The 15339-nt window shown below is 38.8% G+C and overlaps 1 protein-coding gene across 1 annotated transcript; it reads right to left on the reverse strand.

Moving 5' to 3' along the window:
* Positions 1 to 6452: 6452 nt before the first annotated feature.
* Positions 6453 to 10715, reverse strand: KRT10 (keratin 10). The gene is made up of 8 exons (XM_035027470.1): positions 10104 to 10715; positions 9231 to 9313; positions 8619 to 8775; positions 8368 to 8529; positions 8152 to 8277; positions 7645 to 7862; positions 7009 to 7281; positions 6453 to 6493 (listed from the first exon to the last, which is right to left on the reverse strand). The coding sequence occupies exons 1-8, from the start codon at positions 10713 to 10715 to the stop codon at positions 6487 to 6489; spliced, it is 1638 nt and encodes a 545-aa protein (XP_034883361.1). The 3' UTR covers positions 6453 to 6486.
* Positions 10716 to 15339: the final 4624 nt, after the last annotated feature.

Consider the following 15339-nt stretch of genomic DNA (forward strand, 5'->3'; position numbering starts at 1 on the left):
CAAAGGACATTTTGTGACAAAAAAGGGAAAGAAGGTGTTTTTTAAAAAAACTTAAATTGAAGTAACTTGTTTCCCTGGTTAGGATCGCCCCTGGTGATCCCACACTGTTCACTGCCATTGTCCCTGCCCTTCTGTTTCCACCAGGGGGCAGGACTGGCCTGCAAATGGATGTTGCTTGGGGCTGAATCGCCACTTCAGCCTGGGTTCTGCAAGCCCGCAGCTGGAAATTACTAAGCCCCTAGTAAGAAGCAACCTCAACATTTATCTTCTCAACGTTCCAGAGCACAATAAGTATAAAGACAAGATTTCGTTACGTTTATATGGTGCTTTACAGCTTCCAAAGGGATTTCTTGTACATTATCTTGTTTGAAGCTTACAAAGAATCTGGGAATTTGGAAGAAAGATTTCCTTCTTCTGATTTAAGGATGAGAAAACGGAGGACAAGCACTGTTCAGGGACACACAGCATGAAGCAGGGTGAGTCAGGCCAGAAAGGGCCTTGGGATTCAGTGTGGCGGTCCCTTTGTTAAATACAGTTATCTTAAAGTCAGATAGAAAAGCAACTTCAATGATGCCAAAATCTCTCTTTAATGAAAAACATAAACATATTTCTTACAAAATTCTTTTCAGAATTTCTAGTTAGTAGCAAAATGAAACTTTTGACTACAGTTATGCTGCCTATCAGGTGTCATTCATTCGTTTTTTGTTCATTCAAGAAGTATTTAATGAGCACCTACTATGCACAGGGCACTATTTTAGTAGCGGGGCATACAGAGGGGAAGAAAACAAATGCCTTCAAGTTTTTACTGTGGAAAATGCTGCTGTGAACATGGCACATACAAATATCACTTAGAGACCTTAGTATCAGAAGTGAAACTTCTGGATCATATGGAACTTTTGTTTTTAATTTTCTGAGGAATCATCATACTGGTTTCTGCAGCATCTGTACCATTTATTTCCACCAAGAGAGCACAGAGATTCCAGTTTCTCCACAACCTTTCCAAAACTTGCTGTTTTCTTTTATTATTATTATTATTATTATTATTATTATTATTATTATTATATTATTAATGGTAGCTTTCCTAATGGGTGTGAGGTGGTATCTCACAGTAGTTTTGATTTGCATTTCCCTAATGATTAGTGATGTTGAGCATCTTTTTATGTGCTTATTAGCATACCCCTTGCTTTAATCTTTACAACTGTTTTCAATCTACTGAGATGCATTTGGTACCATTTTGTTTTCTAGTCTTCTCTTCAAATTTCTTACTTTAGAAAACCTTCCAGAGGCTCTATAGATCAAAACTTGAATGAGAGTTCTTCTTCCAAAAAGGTCATTAGCTTTGTCATGGCTCAGCTAGCCTGTGAACCTATTTATTCATGCTTTTTAAGCCTTTCTTCTGAGGTAACTTACTCAGAGTAGGATATTAGAAGCTTAAGTATGAGATTTTTTTTCTTTGCTAAAATCCTGAAGGACAAACCTATTTTCAGAGCACTACTCAAATTCTTCCCCTAGGTAATGTCTAATATTTGTACTAACTCACAATAATTCCCTTTCTAACTGGTACTAGGCTGCAAAGATCTTTTATTCAGTGTTGGGGTGTGAGATGATGTTTTATTTTTATTTAGAGACACTGAAAAGCAATGTGACAACTCAGAGTCCTTCCTCCTTTGGCCAGAATTTCTGTGGGACAATCTGGTTCCAAAAGTATCCTTAAAAAAAAAATCTATCTATCTATCTATCTATCTATCTATCTATCTATCTATCTATCTATCTATCTCCTTCATACCTGGTTTCCAGACTGGATTTATTTTTGTTGTGATAACTTGTTTCTCTTTGTCACTCAAAGATGCAGCATGGGTCATTTGCTTCATGATGAGGGTGACCACAGCTGTAGCTTTTAGGCATGGTCAACTCTCTCAAACCTTTGGGACAATTATCTGGTCCTTCCCACTTACCTCCACCTCTGGCTCTGTTTTATTGAACCTCAGGTTCATAGGACTACATTCGTCCTAATCCTTTGTGACACACTCTCACCACTATTCCTGCTGTCTGGAATTTTGTTTTGCAGCCCCAGGACAGCAACCTGACCTTGATCTCTACCCCGGGGCAGACCATGTTAATGATCACCTACTCTGACAACCTATTGTGATGCTCATGTCCATCTTTGGAGAAACTGGATTATTTAGTCAATAAACATATTTCTCTGAGGATGAACAGAATACTGTTGGGTTTTTTTTTCTTTATAAAACCCTCATTTAGGGGCGCCTGGGTGGCTCAGTTGGTTAAGCGACTGCCTTTGGCTCAGGTCATGATCCTGGAGTCCTGGGATCGAGTCCTACATCGGGCTCCCTGCTCAGCAGGGAGTCTGCTTCTCCTTCTGACCCTCTTACCTCTCGTGCTATCTCTCATTCTCTCTCACTCAAAAAAAAACAAAAAACAAAAAAACCCCTCATTTATTTGGATTTATTTAATACATACCAGAAGCACACATTATAAAGGCAGAATAAAAGCAGATACAATGAAGGAACAGAATTAAAAATTTATAGCAATTACCAAATTTCAGGACTGTCTTTTTCAGTTTTTTTGATAATATTTTGAAAATATTTTTCAAATTATATAGTATTTTTTGTTTTTTAATTGAAATATAGTTGGCACTCAATATTATGTTAGTTTCAAGTATACAACGTAGCAATTTGACAACTCAATACTTAGGCTGTGCTCATAAGTGTAGCTACATCTGACACCATGCCATGCCATTATAATAGCATTGACTATATTCCCTATGCTGTACCTTTCATCCCTGTGACTTATTCATTCCGTAACTGCGAAGCCTGTATCTCCTATTCCCCTTCACTCAGTATACCCATCTCTCCACTGCCCTCCCCTGTGGCAACCATCAATTTGTTCTCTGTATTTATGGGTGTGTTTCTGCTTTTTGTTTTTTAGATTCCACATATAAGTGAAACCATATGGTATTTGTATTTCTGTCTGACTTATTCACTTAGCATAATACCCTCTAGGTCCATCAATGTTGTTGCAAATGGCAAGGTAGCTCATCCTTTTTTATGGCCAAGTAATATTCCAGTAGTGGAATTACGGGATCATATGGTTTTCCTATTTTTTATTTTTTGAGGAAACTCCATACTGTTTTCCACAGTGATTGTACCAATTTACATTCCTGCAAATGGTGCACAAGGGTTCTTTTTCCCCACACCCTTGCCAACACTGATTATTTCTCTTTTTCATTTTAGCCATTCTGACAGGTGTAAAATGCTATCTCACTATGGTTTTGATTTGTATTTCCTTGATAATTAGTGATGTCAAGCATCTTCTCATATGTCTTTGGAGAACGGTCTATTCATGTCTTCTCTCACTTTTAGTTGGATTTTTTGTGTGTTTTGAGTTGTGTAAGTTCTTTATATATTTTGGACATTAGCTCCCATTAGATATATCATTTGCAAATATCTTCTCCATTTGGTAGGTTGCCTTTTCATTTTGTTGATGGTTTTCTTCGCTGTGGAAAATAGCATACTGTTTCTTCAGTGTCTACTCCATGGTGGGCATTTTTTAAGGGTTTTATAGGCATTAACTCATTTTATCCCCACAATAATCTCTAAGTAGCTGTTGTCCCTATTGTATAGATAAGAAAACTGAGACTCAGAAGGGTTGAAGTAACTTGTCCAAACGTTACATGATTTGTAAATGCCAGTGCCAGGATATGAAGAACAGGAACCGTTGATTTGGAAATGGATGCTTAAAGCCAGAAATGACCTCTTTCCCTAATTCTCACTCTCCAGATGCAATGTAGATGGGATACTAGGTGGACCTTATTTAGTTAACCTTACTCAAGCTATTTCCCTTATAAACCTGACCGTAACTAAGTTACTTCGCCATGCCCTAGCAAAATTGAGCCATCACAGACATCAGACTCATTGTGCAAAGCTTTAAGCAGCATGATGCAAATCCTTCTGGCGAGACAAGCTTTTGCTGTTTAGTAGGATTCCACATGAGTACCAGAATTGGCTCTGCTAGTCTCATTGGACACTGTCCTGCTTAAACAGCAGGACTCTGTGACAACTTTAGAATTTGTAAGAATGTGTACAGGATTTTTTAAGCAGCTACATGATAAATCCATGTTGTAAGAATAGTGATCTGTATAGGTATAACAATAATTTTTTTAAACTATAAATACCAATGTCCTTGTTAAAATTAAACTTGTTTAGACAGACTATCTTCAATAAACTATAGTTTGAGTCCAGTTCAGAAAGTTCTATTTAAAATTTTTTTCAGTTCTATTGAGATATAATTGACATATCGCACTAAGGTGTATAATGACTTACCTACACAGAGAAATGATTACTGCAATAAGTTTACATTCATATAGTAGTTCTTCTTCTTTTTTTTTTTTTTAAAGATTTTATTTATTTATTTGAGAGAGTGAGAGAGAGCACATGAGAGTGGGGAGGGTCAGAGGGAGAAGCAGGCTCCCCGCTGAGCAGGGAGCCTTTTGTAGGACTCGATTCCGGGACTCCGGGATCATGACCTGAGCCAAAGGCAGTTGCTTAACCAACTAAGCCACCCAGGTGCCCAAAAAGTAGTTCTTTATCAGAGAAAATGTAATATAAATAATTGTTTAAGAAGGTATTGGAAGACAGAACAGGTAAGAAGCAGGACTACCATGATTTAGACCTTTCAGAAATGAAGGTTTGGGTTACCACCCAACCAGATGAAAAACTGTGACCAGCTGAGATCCTGGCTTGGGGTGGGGGGCTAGGCAGATGGTGGTGGTGGGAATGGGTGAAAAAAGACAAAGTTTAATAACAAACACAACTATCTCACAGTAACATATTTATATTTGTCATTGAATATGTAACTACTTATTTCTTCAGAATAAGGAGAATGGCCATCTCAGATTATTAATGCTACTCTAAATCCTAGGACTTGGCTAACTTTGTTAGGTATTTTGAAAAGGTAGTGTTTCTGAACAGCAGTCAGTATATACACAGTGGCAGCTCAGAGGCTTTACCCAGCAACATCTCTGTTTTAGGGTTTTGCAGTGTGGCATGTTGGGACTTCCAACAGTGAAGCTTAGGAGACTGGCTCCCAAGAAGGGAGGCTGGTATCCACATAAAAAGACATGCCAACTACAGTGGACAGTTTCTAAACTACGGTAATATTTGGTGCTAGACAGGTCATGGAGCCTTGACTATACGGAAGTACATTCATTGTGAAATATGGCTCTGGTCATCAGTCTGGAGTAGAGGGTAGGGTTTACCCAGCGGGAGTCCCAAGTAAATGACCTGGGGACCAAGGCTCAGGTCTTGGGGGAAACAAGCTCAAATCAGTAAGGATACAGAGGAAGGCTGCTATTTGGTAGACATGGGTAATCTAGGAATTTACCAGGGAACACAAGGTAATCTTAGGGGCAACAAATAAATCCAGCCTTTAATAAATCCATCTACTCCATATACTAGCAGAGTACTAAGTAGTGTCAGTTGGGTTCTTAGTGGCTGAAGGATGTGATTGGGTTGACAAGTACCAGGTCTTTAGCCCTTATCACTAGACAGAGTTTGGCGAAGGCAGGGACCTTAGTTGTCCCTTTGGTAAAACTAGCATCATCATGTCTTGACAGTGTTTCTCCTGCTCATCTGATATACACCAAATAATTTTGTTGGGGTGATACGATTTTACTGGCCTGGTAAGTGGTGGATGATATCTCTTAAGCTATACAGCAGTTGGGCAGAAATGAATGGGAAGAAAATGAGGGTAGGTAAATGTGAGAAGCCAAGTAATCAGAAAATGTGAAACTTCCGATAACTGCCTTTGGGGTCTGAGATATTTTAGAATTTTCAGGATTGAAATAATTCAAAGCCAGAGCACTGGGAGTTTTCCATATATTGTGTGTCTTTAAGAAACAGTAAGACCGTCTCAGAGACTTTCCACTCTGTGAGATTACTGACATTGATCCAACATACCCACAAGATTAAAACATTTAATAGAGAAATCATAATGATAATAGTTCTGTCTTCAGAATTTCTGGATAAATCAAATTTCAAAGGCTATAGCTCATCAATCTTTAAGGTTCAAAATATCAATTAATTTAAATAAAGACAATTCTGACCAAATTGGATAGCTTGCATCAGTAAGAAAGTTTATTGAAATTCATTAGTGAATGAGAACAGAAAAGTTTTTTTTTCATTAAAGAAAACTTTCTGGTAAAGTGAAAAGAAGAAATACAGAAACCACAAAACACCTTTTAGACACCTTATTTTCAAGGAGTGAACCTATTTCCATAGACCATTAAGACTGAAGTGTTTTGGTGATTTTGTTTTTCATGCATCTGTACATAATGATCTGTGTAAAGGGAGACTCTTTCCTCTTGGTGCGGCTTAATAGTGTTTCCTGGTTTCCGATTCAACCACAGATGAAAGGACTCTACCATCAGATGCCACCTCTTCAATAATTGTCTTGATTACTCTGGGCTTGTTAGTATCTGTATGTGAATCATGAAAAAAAAGGAATTTAGACTAAGCGATTTGTGGGGTCCTTACTAATTAATCAAAATTTCTAAAAAAAAACTACATTAAAAAAAAGAAAGTTCATTTTTTACGTTCTTAAAAAAAGATTCCGAACAATGTTTAAGCAACAGCATCTTGGACTATGACATTTTTCCTTCAAGATGGATGTCAAGAGTACAGTTTGCTGGGCGCCTGGGTGGCTCAGCCGGTTAAGCGTCTGCCTTAGACTCAGGTCATGACCCCAGGGTCCTGGGATCGAGTCCCGCATCGGGCTCCCTGCTCCTTGGGAGCCTGCTTCTCTCTCTCTGTCTCTCATGAATAAATAAATAAAATATTAAAAAAAAAAAAAGAGTACAGTTTGCTAAAAAATGCAAGTGGGAATCTTCTTTGAGATTTTAATTTTTTAAAAAGCTCTAGAGCGTAAAAAAGCAACAAAACCATCACCGAAAGTTAAAACTAATTCTGATTACCCCAGCTAGTTTCTGCTGACCTTGGTGCCTTAGAAGAGAATTCTCCAACCGACCCAGAAGACGAGGATTTGAAACTTCCATTGGCGATGCCGCCACCGTAGCCGCCGCCGGAGCCCTTGCCGCCGGAGCCCTTGCCGCTGCCGCCGGGGGTCTGGCCGCCGCCGCCGGGGGTCTGGCCGCCGCCGCCGGGGGTCTGGCCGCCGTGGCCGCCGTGGCCGCCGCCGCCGGGGAACTGGCCGCCGTGGCCGCCGTGGCCGCCGCTGCCGGGGAACTGGCCGCCGTGGCCGCCAGAACTACCAGGAGGAAGGGTCCCGTTCGGTTACCTCTAACTTTTTGGAAAAGGGTGGGTCGCTTTCCACGTTATTGTTACTTTAAAAATAAGCACAACGTGTTTCGAGAGGGAAAAAAAAAACCCAAAACCCTGTCAAGTGTGGATTCTAAAATCCATTACTTAAAAACAGTTTTATGTTGCACACAACCCTAAGAGTCATATCCATGGGGGGTGGAAGCTGTGGCCGCAGACGCCCTTTCCTTGCTTTCTCCCTTCTCCTCCCTTTCTCCCATCCTCTGGCACTTCTTTGGGTCTTGGAAGAACCTGGCGATTTAGAACATTCAATAAAACCAATTGGGGTAATTTAAACATGTTAATGATTCACCTTCCTTCTCCTTCTAGCAGGCTGCGGTAGGTTTGAATTTCATTCTCCAGTCGGATCTTAATGTCCAGGAGTTGTTGGTACTCAGCATTCTGGCACTCGGTTTCGGCTCGAATCTGCTGGAGTTGTTCCTCCAGAGAGGAGATCTGGCCCTGAATCTGTGAGAGCTGCAGGCAGTACCGGCCTTCTGTTTCTGCCAACGAGGATTCCAGGGATTGTTTCTGAGAAAGAGGAGAGCATAGATGGTGACTTAGCGACCTCACTGTTTAATTAAATACAGTGAAGATTATTTAATCGTTTAATAAGACATCAAATAGAAGAATAAAGAAAATGAACAGAATTTGTGTTTTATGTTCAATGGCAACATTTTAACTTAAGCATGTTTAGAGCAGGGCCGCTAAGACTTCTCCCCTGTTAACAAAGAGCTCCAATTTTATTTCTACTTTCTTACCCCCTCTTTTCTCTTGAGTTGCATAGAAGTTATTTCAAGAGAGAGAATTATTAACATACCAGGGCTAGTTGGGACTGTAGTTCGATTTCCAGAGCTTGAACTGTTCGTCTCAATTCAGTAATCTCAGATTTGTAGCTGGACATTTGTTCAATGTTACTATTGATTTCTGTAGTCAGTTCCTTGCTCTAGAGTATTAAAAACAGGGGAAAAGATGAGAAAAATCTGAAATGATAACCAAACGTCCACTGGCCTCATCATGAAGGAAGATGAATTACCTTTTCATTGAACCAGGCTTCAGCATCTTTGCGATTTTGTTCAGCAAGTTGTTCATATTGGTTTCTCATGTTATTCAGAAGTTCAGTCAGATCAATACCTGGGGCAGCATTCATTTCTACGTTTACATCACCAGTGGACACATTTTGAAGGTCTTTCATTTCCTGTTTGAGGAACAGAAAAATTTAATGACTGCACCATGACCACAATGAACCCTTTTCTTGGCTGGGGGAAGTATAACTTTTTGCATCACCTCTTCATGGTTCTTCTTCAGGTAGGCCAGCTCTTCAGTCAGGCTCTCGATCTGCATCTCCAGGTCGGTCTTGGACAGGGTCAGCTCGTCCAGCACCCTGCGCAGGCCGTTGATGTCGGCCTCCACGCTTTGGCGCAGGGCTACCTCGTTCTCATACCTGAAAAACGCATAGTACAAATACTGGATATAACTTACATATGGGAGGTATACTTGGGCTGAGACTGTTTAAGAAGCAAATATAGAGTTGAGTTCATATCATGGCAACATTCATTGTATACCAATTCACATAGGGATATTAGTGGTTTAATGCAAAGAAGCTTAGCAGTTACTTTAAAATGCATTTTTTTCTTTTAATATTGCCCAAAAGGTAATATTGAGATTGAAACATTTTCTGACGACTCCAGTACCGTTTAACTTTGCATGAACTCAAGAAAATGTAAATGCTGTTGTGGGCATCCAAAGTCATTGTTAAAAGCAACTCATGTAGATTATAACCCTTACCTTACATTGCTCCTAACAGGTAACTATTAAAGACTTTGAAGTTGAAAAAAAAAAAAAAAAGCAACTCATGTATCTTTTACAACAGTGTTGTGCCACGTTCACTTAGCTTACTTTAATCTGAAGTCATCAGCTGCCAGCCTGGCGTTGTCGATCTGAAGCAGGATATTGGCATTGTCAGTTGTTAGACGGAGGATCTGGAGGGAGAGGCAAAGAGATCAGATACAGATATGGCTTTTATGGTGGCATAGATGACCTGCATTTTTATGTTCTCTTACAAAATCTTACAAAATATAAAAAATTGCAGGATTACCCAGATACTTAAATTTGAGTCATTCGTTCTCTTGAAGTTTCTATACTTTGCTATTTCTGTATTGTCCTTTTCTGAAAACTAACTGCAATTATAAGCTGTGTTCCTGCATGTGTGTTCCCCTACTTTTATCCTGGGTGATTTCCATGTATTTCAGCCAACTTTTGACTGACTCATACCTTTCGGTTTAACTTGTTTTAAATACATATTCTAAAGGAATACACTCTGGGCTGGCTCACAGTAGGTACAACTCACAAATTCTCTAGGGGCAAACTATCCCATTTCCATCCTGGAGAATTCATGTTACTTGTCATTGGTAATGAATATTTTTTTTGTTATCAATCTGAATAATATTTTGTTTTGATTCACTTAGTAATTCTTTTAGTTCCTGAATTTGTAAATTATCTAGTATTTTAGCTATGGACTCATATACTCACTAAAACCTAAAAAATTCTCAGTAATCCGCCATCCTGTAAGATATGCAACACGTGCTGAAGATTTCAATGACCATCTCATCACAAATATTCACCTTTGATAAGACTGGATTGTTTTTGGAAGCAGGAAAGTAACATAGGCAAACACAGTGAATAGCTACATTGTGGTTAATTTAGATTCATCTGTTTGAATTACATGGATAAAAAATAGGCTTAAAGTTGGATTTTTAATATGAACCTTACCTGATGTTTAAGATCTTCGATGATTTGGTAGTATTTGCTGTAGTCATGACGCTCTCTCTGGCTTGAGTTGCCATACTTTTCATACCACTCCTTGATTTTGCCTTCTAGCTCATAGTTTGATTCTTCCAGAGCCCGAACTTTGTCCAAGTAGGAAGCCAGGCGGTCATTCAGATTCTGCATGGTTACTTTTTCATTTCCGGAGAGAAGTCCACCATCTCCTCCAAATCCACCCCCATAGCCTCCAAAGCTGCCTCCACCGAAGCCGCCCCCACCAAAACTGCCCCCACCAAAGCTGCCACCTCCAAAGCTGCCTCCTCCATAGCCCCCACCAAAGCTGCTGCTTCCACAGCCTCCACCAAAGTTACCTCCACCAAAGTTACCCCCACCAAAACCTCCTCCTAATCCTCCATAGCCACCTGATGAGCCCCCAAAGCAGCCTCCACCAGAGCTCCCACAACTAAAAGAGCCACCGCTGAACCCCCCTGAGCTAAATCCTCCACCAATGGAGCCTTTGCTGCTCGAAATTTTGTGGGATGATCCTCCTCCTCCACCTCCTCCTCCCCCACTGCGGGAGGAAGAGTATTGCTTGCTTGAGCTGTATCGAACAGACATGGTGATGCTGTTTAGCCCAGGGAATGCTTGCTACCAAGGACAGTGACAAGCCTTTATATACTGAGAGGGTGTGTCCCACATGTTGTTAGGGTTTGCTTACTTGCATGGTTTTCTTTTTGCCAATTTAGCATCTTTACTTATGATTGCATACATTATCTTAAGTAATAACCAATTCCAATATGTATGGTTTTGAATTTGCCCTAAGAACAAACAGGAGTTTTACTATGTTGAAATTGAAAATGGGTGTTGTTCAGATGAGCTTATGTTTCATTATGCTTTTTCACCTTTTGAAGAACATTGAGCAACTTAAATCCAGTTTTTTTCTCAGCACTAATCTAGATTGCACAGAATGTTTGCAAAGTTTAGAAAAAGAATTTTAGCTACAGAATTATAGTTGAAATAAGATTTTTTTTTTTTCAAATTCATGTTTTAAACAGTTTTCATGAATTGGAACAGCAATTAACATAAAGTCTGCCAGAATCATGCTCTAATGGAGATCTTGTAGAAAATTGCAAGCAACCAAAAAGAAAAGAAAAAAACATATGCTAAACAATTTCAAAAGTTCAAAAGTTGCCGCATATAAAAAGTTAAAGCCATAAAAACACAATTAGGAAATGTGTGTGTATATGTTTATAGGGAATCTTTTAATTTATTTGGAGAATGGAAGTATATTGATACTTTGCTTAGGGAGTTGGAAGTGAGTAATGATTTAGGAATCTGCTAATTTAATGGTGCTATTCTTTTTAACCTTAAAAAAAATCTAAAATCATGAAATTATTCCGGATTTTTTTTAACTTTTAAATTCATCATAGTGAAGGCTTATTTGAAGACCATAATGCAGAAATTCTTAGCATGAAAAACTAACCTCCAGTACTTTCTTTACTCTAAGTTTGATTGATCCCAGAAAGGAGAGTTTAGGTATGTTATGATTGTGATTAAAAATTTGCTTGCAAGAATGTTAATCCAGATTTTTAAAAATTTAAATTAGTGTGTTAGTTTCAGGGGTCGAGTTTAGTGATTTATCAGTTGCAGATAACACCTAGTGCTCATTACATCAAGTGCCCTCCTCAATGCCCATCAGATTGGAGAATGATACTTGCTCCAACAATTATGATCTGGACTGTGAACATATATATCCAAGCTAGATTCTGTTTCTCAAAAAAAAAAAATTTCCTTGGATGCACCGTATGTAGAATTTGGTGTAACAGTTTGTCTAGTCAAGTATTTAATTAGGACTTTAATACATGATATAAAATTATTTTTTATCTACCCATAGGCTATGACATTGCTATTATTCAAAAATATGTTCATGTATATCATATACACATTTTATAATCACACAGTGCCATTTGTGATCCTGTGATTTCATAATCTCTGAAACAAGCTGTTGAAATAGGGATGGTGATTATTATCTCTAGTATATAAAAGAGGATGTTGAAGCTGCGAGAGGTTATGGTTTTGCCTAATAATATAAAATAGGTGGTTGAACTGAGATTAGAAACTTGGTCTTTTGATGCCTGGCTTTTGGCTCTTTCCTCCTCTACCAAAGTGTCTATATACTCTACTCTGGTGGATTTGATCTGATGGAATTGAATGCCTCTGTTTCTTACCATAAGCTTCTCCATAGGGCAAAAAACAAAACAAAACAAAAAGTACTTGGAAGCAAGAAAATACTGAAATCGTGTAGTATTTGGCACATGCTCTTCTCTTACTAATTGCTTTTTTGTATTAGAGTTATAGTTGCACAGTCTATGAAAACTGTAGAAATAGTTTCTTCAGGGAAAGGGAATGTGGTTGGGAGTGTCAATGAAGAGCCGATTGTTAGAGGTTACTACCCAGCACACTGCGGCTCTTCCAACTTGTTAGCACATGCAAGTGGGGCAGTAGTTAAAAGAAATAATGAAACCCAACCATGGGAATTGATGCCTGTCGAAGATAGCATGTGGTAGAGGAGAATCAGGATAGAAAAAAAAGCATTCCAGTAAGTTCAGAAAGGATGTTGAAGCCTTGATATTAATGAAAGCAATTCAGAAAGAAACCATTTTAATTAAAGAGAGATTTTGATAGATTTTACCTGCAATTATCACAAATTTTGGATCTTGATCTTACCAGTTTTGCTTGAGTATTAGCTTTTACTTTTTTTTTTTTTAACCTTGGTAGGGAAATACAAAATTTCAATCTATTTTCAGTTATTTAACAAGTGGTATGAAGAAATCTGTTACAATCATATTAAAGAGTATGTGAAAGAAAACAGTTGCATGAAAGTACATGGGGACAAATACATGTATAGAGACTCTTTTAATACCGACTGTAATATTTAATTTAAATCACCTTTAAGGTTATTATTGAAGATTACTTACTAACCTGCATACTCTAGAAAATGATCTGTTTTAATTTGTACCGTCATTTGTTGAAATCTGCCCTTGGCAGGAGTGAAATTACAGAGGTGCCATGTAACAATTCTACAGCTAAATTGGGTGAAAATTTATGACTGTCAGTTCTAGTCTTGGCACCATTTATACTTGATTGCCATAATCCACTGTAACTGTAATTTTGTTGCTGTTGATTTTTATTTTGTCTCTGTAAGGAACATTGATAGGTATTAGGAAGACAGAGAGATGAGTGAGATTCAGCTCTTACCCTTAAGGATTTTGCTAATCCTTACAATCTAATTGAGGAGACAAAACATACATTATCAACCTAAACACCATGTGAATGGTAAATGAAGTGAAAGGGAGGTGGGGTGGAGAAAAGGAGTTAACATTTCCTGAACATCTCCTGTGTTCGAGATGGTTTACTCTTCTTTAATCCTCCCCAAATTCTCTATGATAGGTATCATTTACCTCATTTTATAGCTGAAAAAAATTAAGCTTTAGAAAGCTTTAGGAATTTGCCCAGAGTAGCATATGCTAGAGCCTGGTTTTGAACCAGACCTATGTAGTTTCAAAGATCCTGTTTTCATGACGCTGAACTGTCGTTGTAAGACTGATGAGCAAGGAGTCTTTTTGGAATAGGGTCATCTGATGAGATTTCATGGTGCCAGTGGAGTTTAAGCTGAGTCTTGTAAAGGATTGATAGGATTTTTCCATGGGTGCAGCATCAGAGAGAGGACACTTCTGGGGAGTGGGGACTATGAAAATGCCAAACAGGTGGAGACTCTTAATGGACCAGTTTGGCCGGAACAGATCATCTATATTTATTAATTTCTCTTAACAGATTTTATTGAGCATCTGCAATATTCCCTGGGGATACACAGGTGATTAAGATACATTTCCTGCCGCTTAAGGAATTTACAGTCTACTTGGAGAGGGAAGCAAACATACCCACAAATCAGAGATTATAATCTAGGGTAATCTGGGCTACACTTGAGGCATGGACAGGATGTTGAAGTAGTGTAAGGAGGGGTTCCAGCAGTCTTGTGGGGTGTGTGTGTGTGTGTGTGTGTGTGTGTGATGTGTGATGTATGTGAGGGCATAATAAAAGAAGAGTGAAGTTTGAGAAGTTAGTTTTAAGATGGGAATTTGAATTAATACCAGGATATTCATGTAAAAATGTCTTTCAGCAGTTAGGCTCATAGGACTACAGTTCAGGAGAGAGATCAGAGCAGACTTCAGGATAGGTAGGAAGGAATTTAGAAAGAAATGAGCAGAAGGTCTAAGCCTGAACTTTGAGGGATGGCCACTTTAGGGGCTGGGAAGAAGAGCTAGAGAATAATACTGAGAAGGAGGGCACCTGTAATAGGGAAAGAGGAAGAAGGATCATGGAAGCCAAGGGAGGAGGGAACCCAGATAAGTGGGCTGGTCTGCAGAGTGGTCAAGGAGAAAGGAGATTGAAGAAAGACTTGATTTGGCAGTTAGGAACCACTGGCATCCTTCCATGGGGGAGATTTAGTGGAGTTTGGTGGGGGTAGTCCACAATGTATACCCAATGTTAGAATTGACCACTTTGCTTATTGTATTTTGTTTTCATGTAATCCAGTGTATTAATTTCTTCTTTAATTGCTTCTGGATTTGGGATCATGGTTACGGCGGGTATAAATGCTATGCTCATGGGGTTAATTTGGTTGGGGCTCTTAAAGCATGTTGTTGATTCAGCTTTGTTACCAGCTTGACTTGTCTCACTGTTGGGATTTGGATCTTTCCTATTTCTTCCTTATTTTGCTTCAAGTAAAATTCTCTTTAGAAGTTTCTAGTTGAAAATTCTATTTGCAAGTTTCTTTCTCTGATTAATTGAGATATAATGAGTAATTTAGGTAGTTACAGAAAGATGACTCTGGTAATGCAGGTTATGTCTCAAGATGGCAGGATTGATGAGCTAAATGTTTAGAATTTTCTACTGTTTATCACATAAAGTTTGAAAGTTAGACATATTTTGCTTGAATGATCTGTGACTTTGTGTAAATTGCTGAATGTGCCTTTGTGATTACCACCCACAGAGTCAAAGCCAAGTGGAAAGTTGTACAACTGTCTGATGGATTTGGTACCCTCCTCCCAGAGAGCCAAGTAACTAGGCAGTAATTAGTAATTAGCTAAGATATTGGTAAAGCCCATGGCTTCTCATTGGAAAACATCTGAAATTCAGGGCTCTAAAATCTGCAGACACTCCCATGTCACACAATTTTCCT

The sequence above is a fragment of the Mirounga leonina genome, unplaced genomic scaffold, assembly GCF_011800145.1.
Source record: "Mirounga leonina isolate KUSES-001 unplaced genomic scaffold, KU_Mleo_1.0 Mir_200, whole genome shotgun sequence".
In the NCBI taxonomy this organism is placed as follows: domain Eukaryota; kingdom Metazoa; phylum Chordata; class Mammalia; order Carnivora; family Phocidae; genus Mirounga; species Mirounga leonina.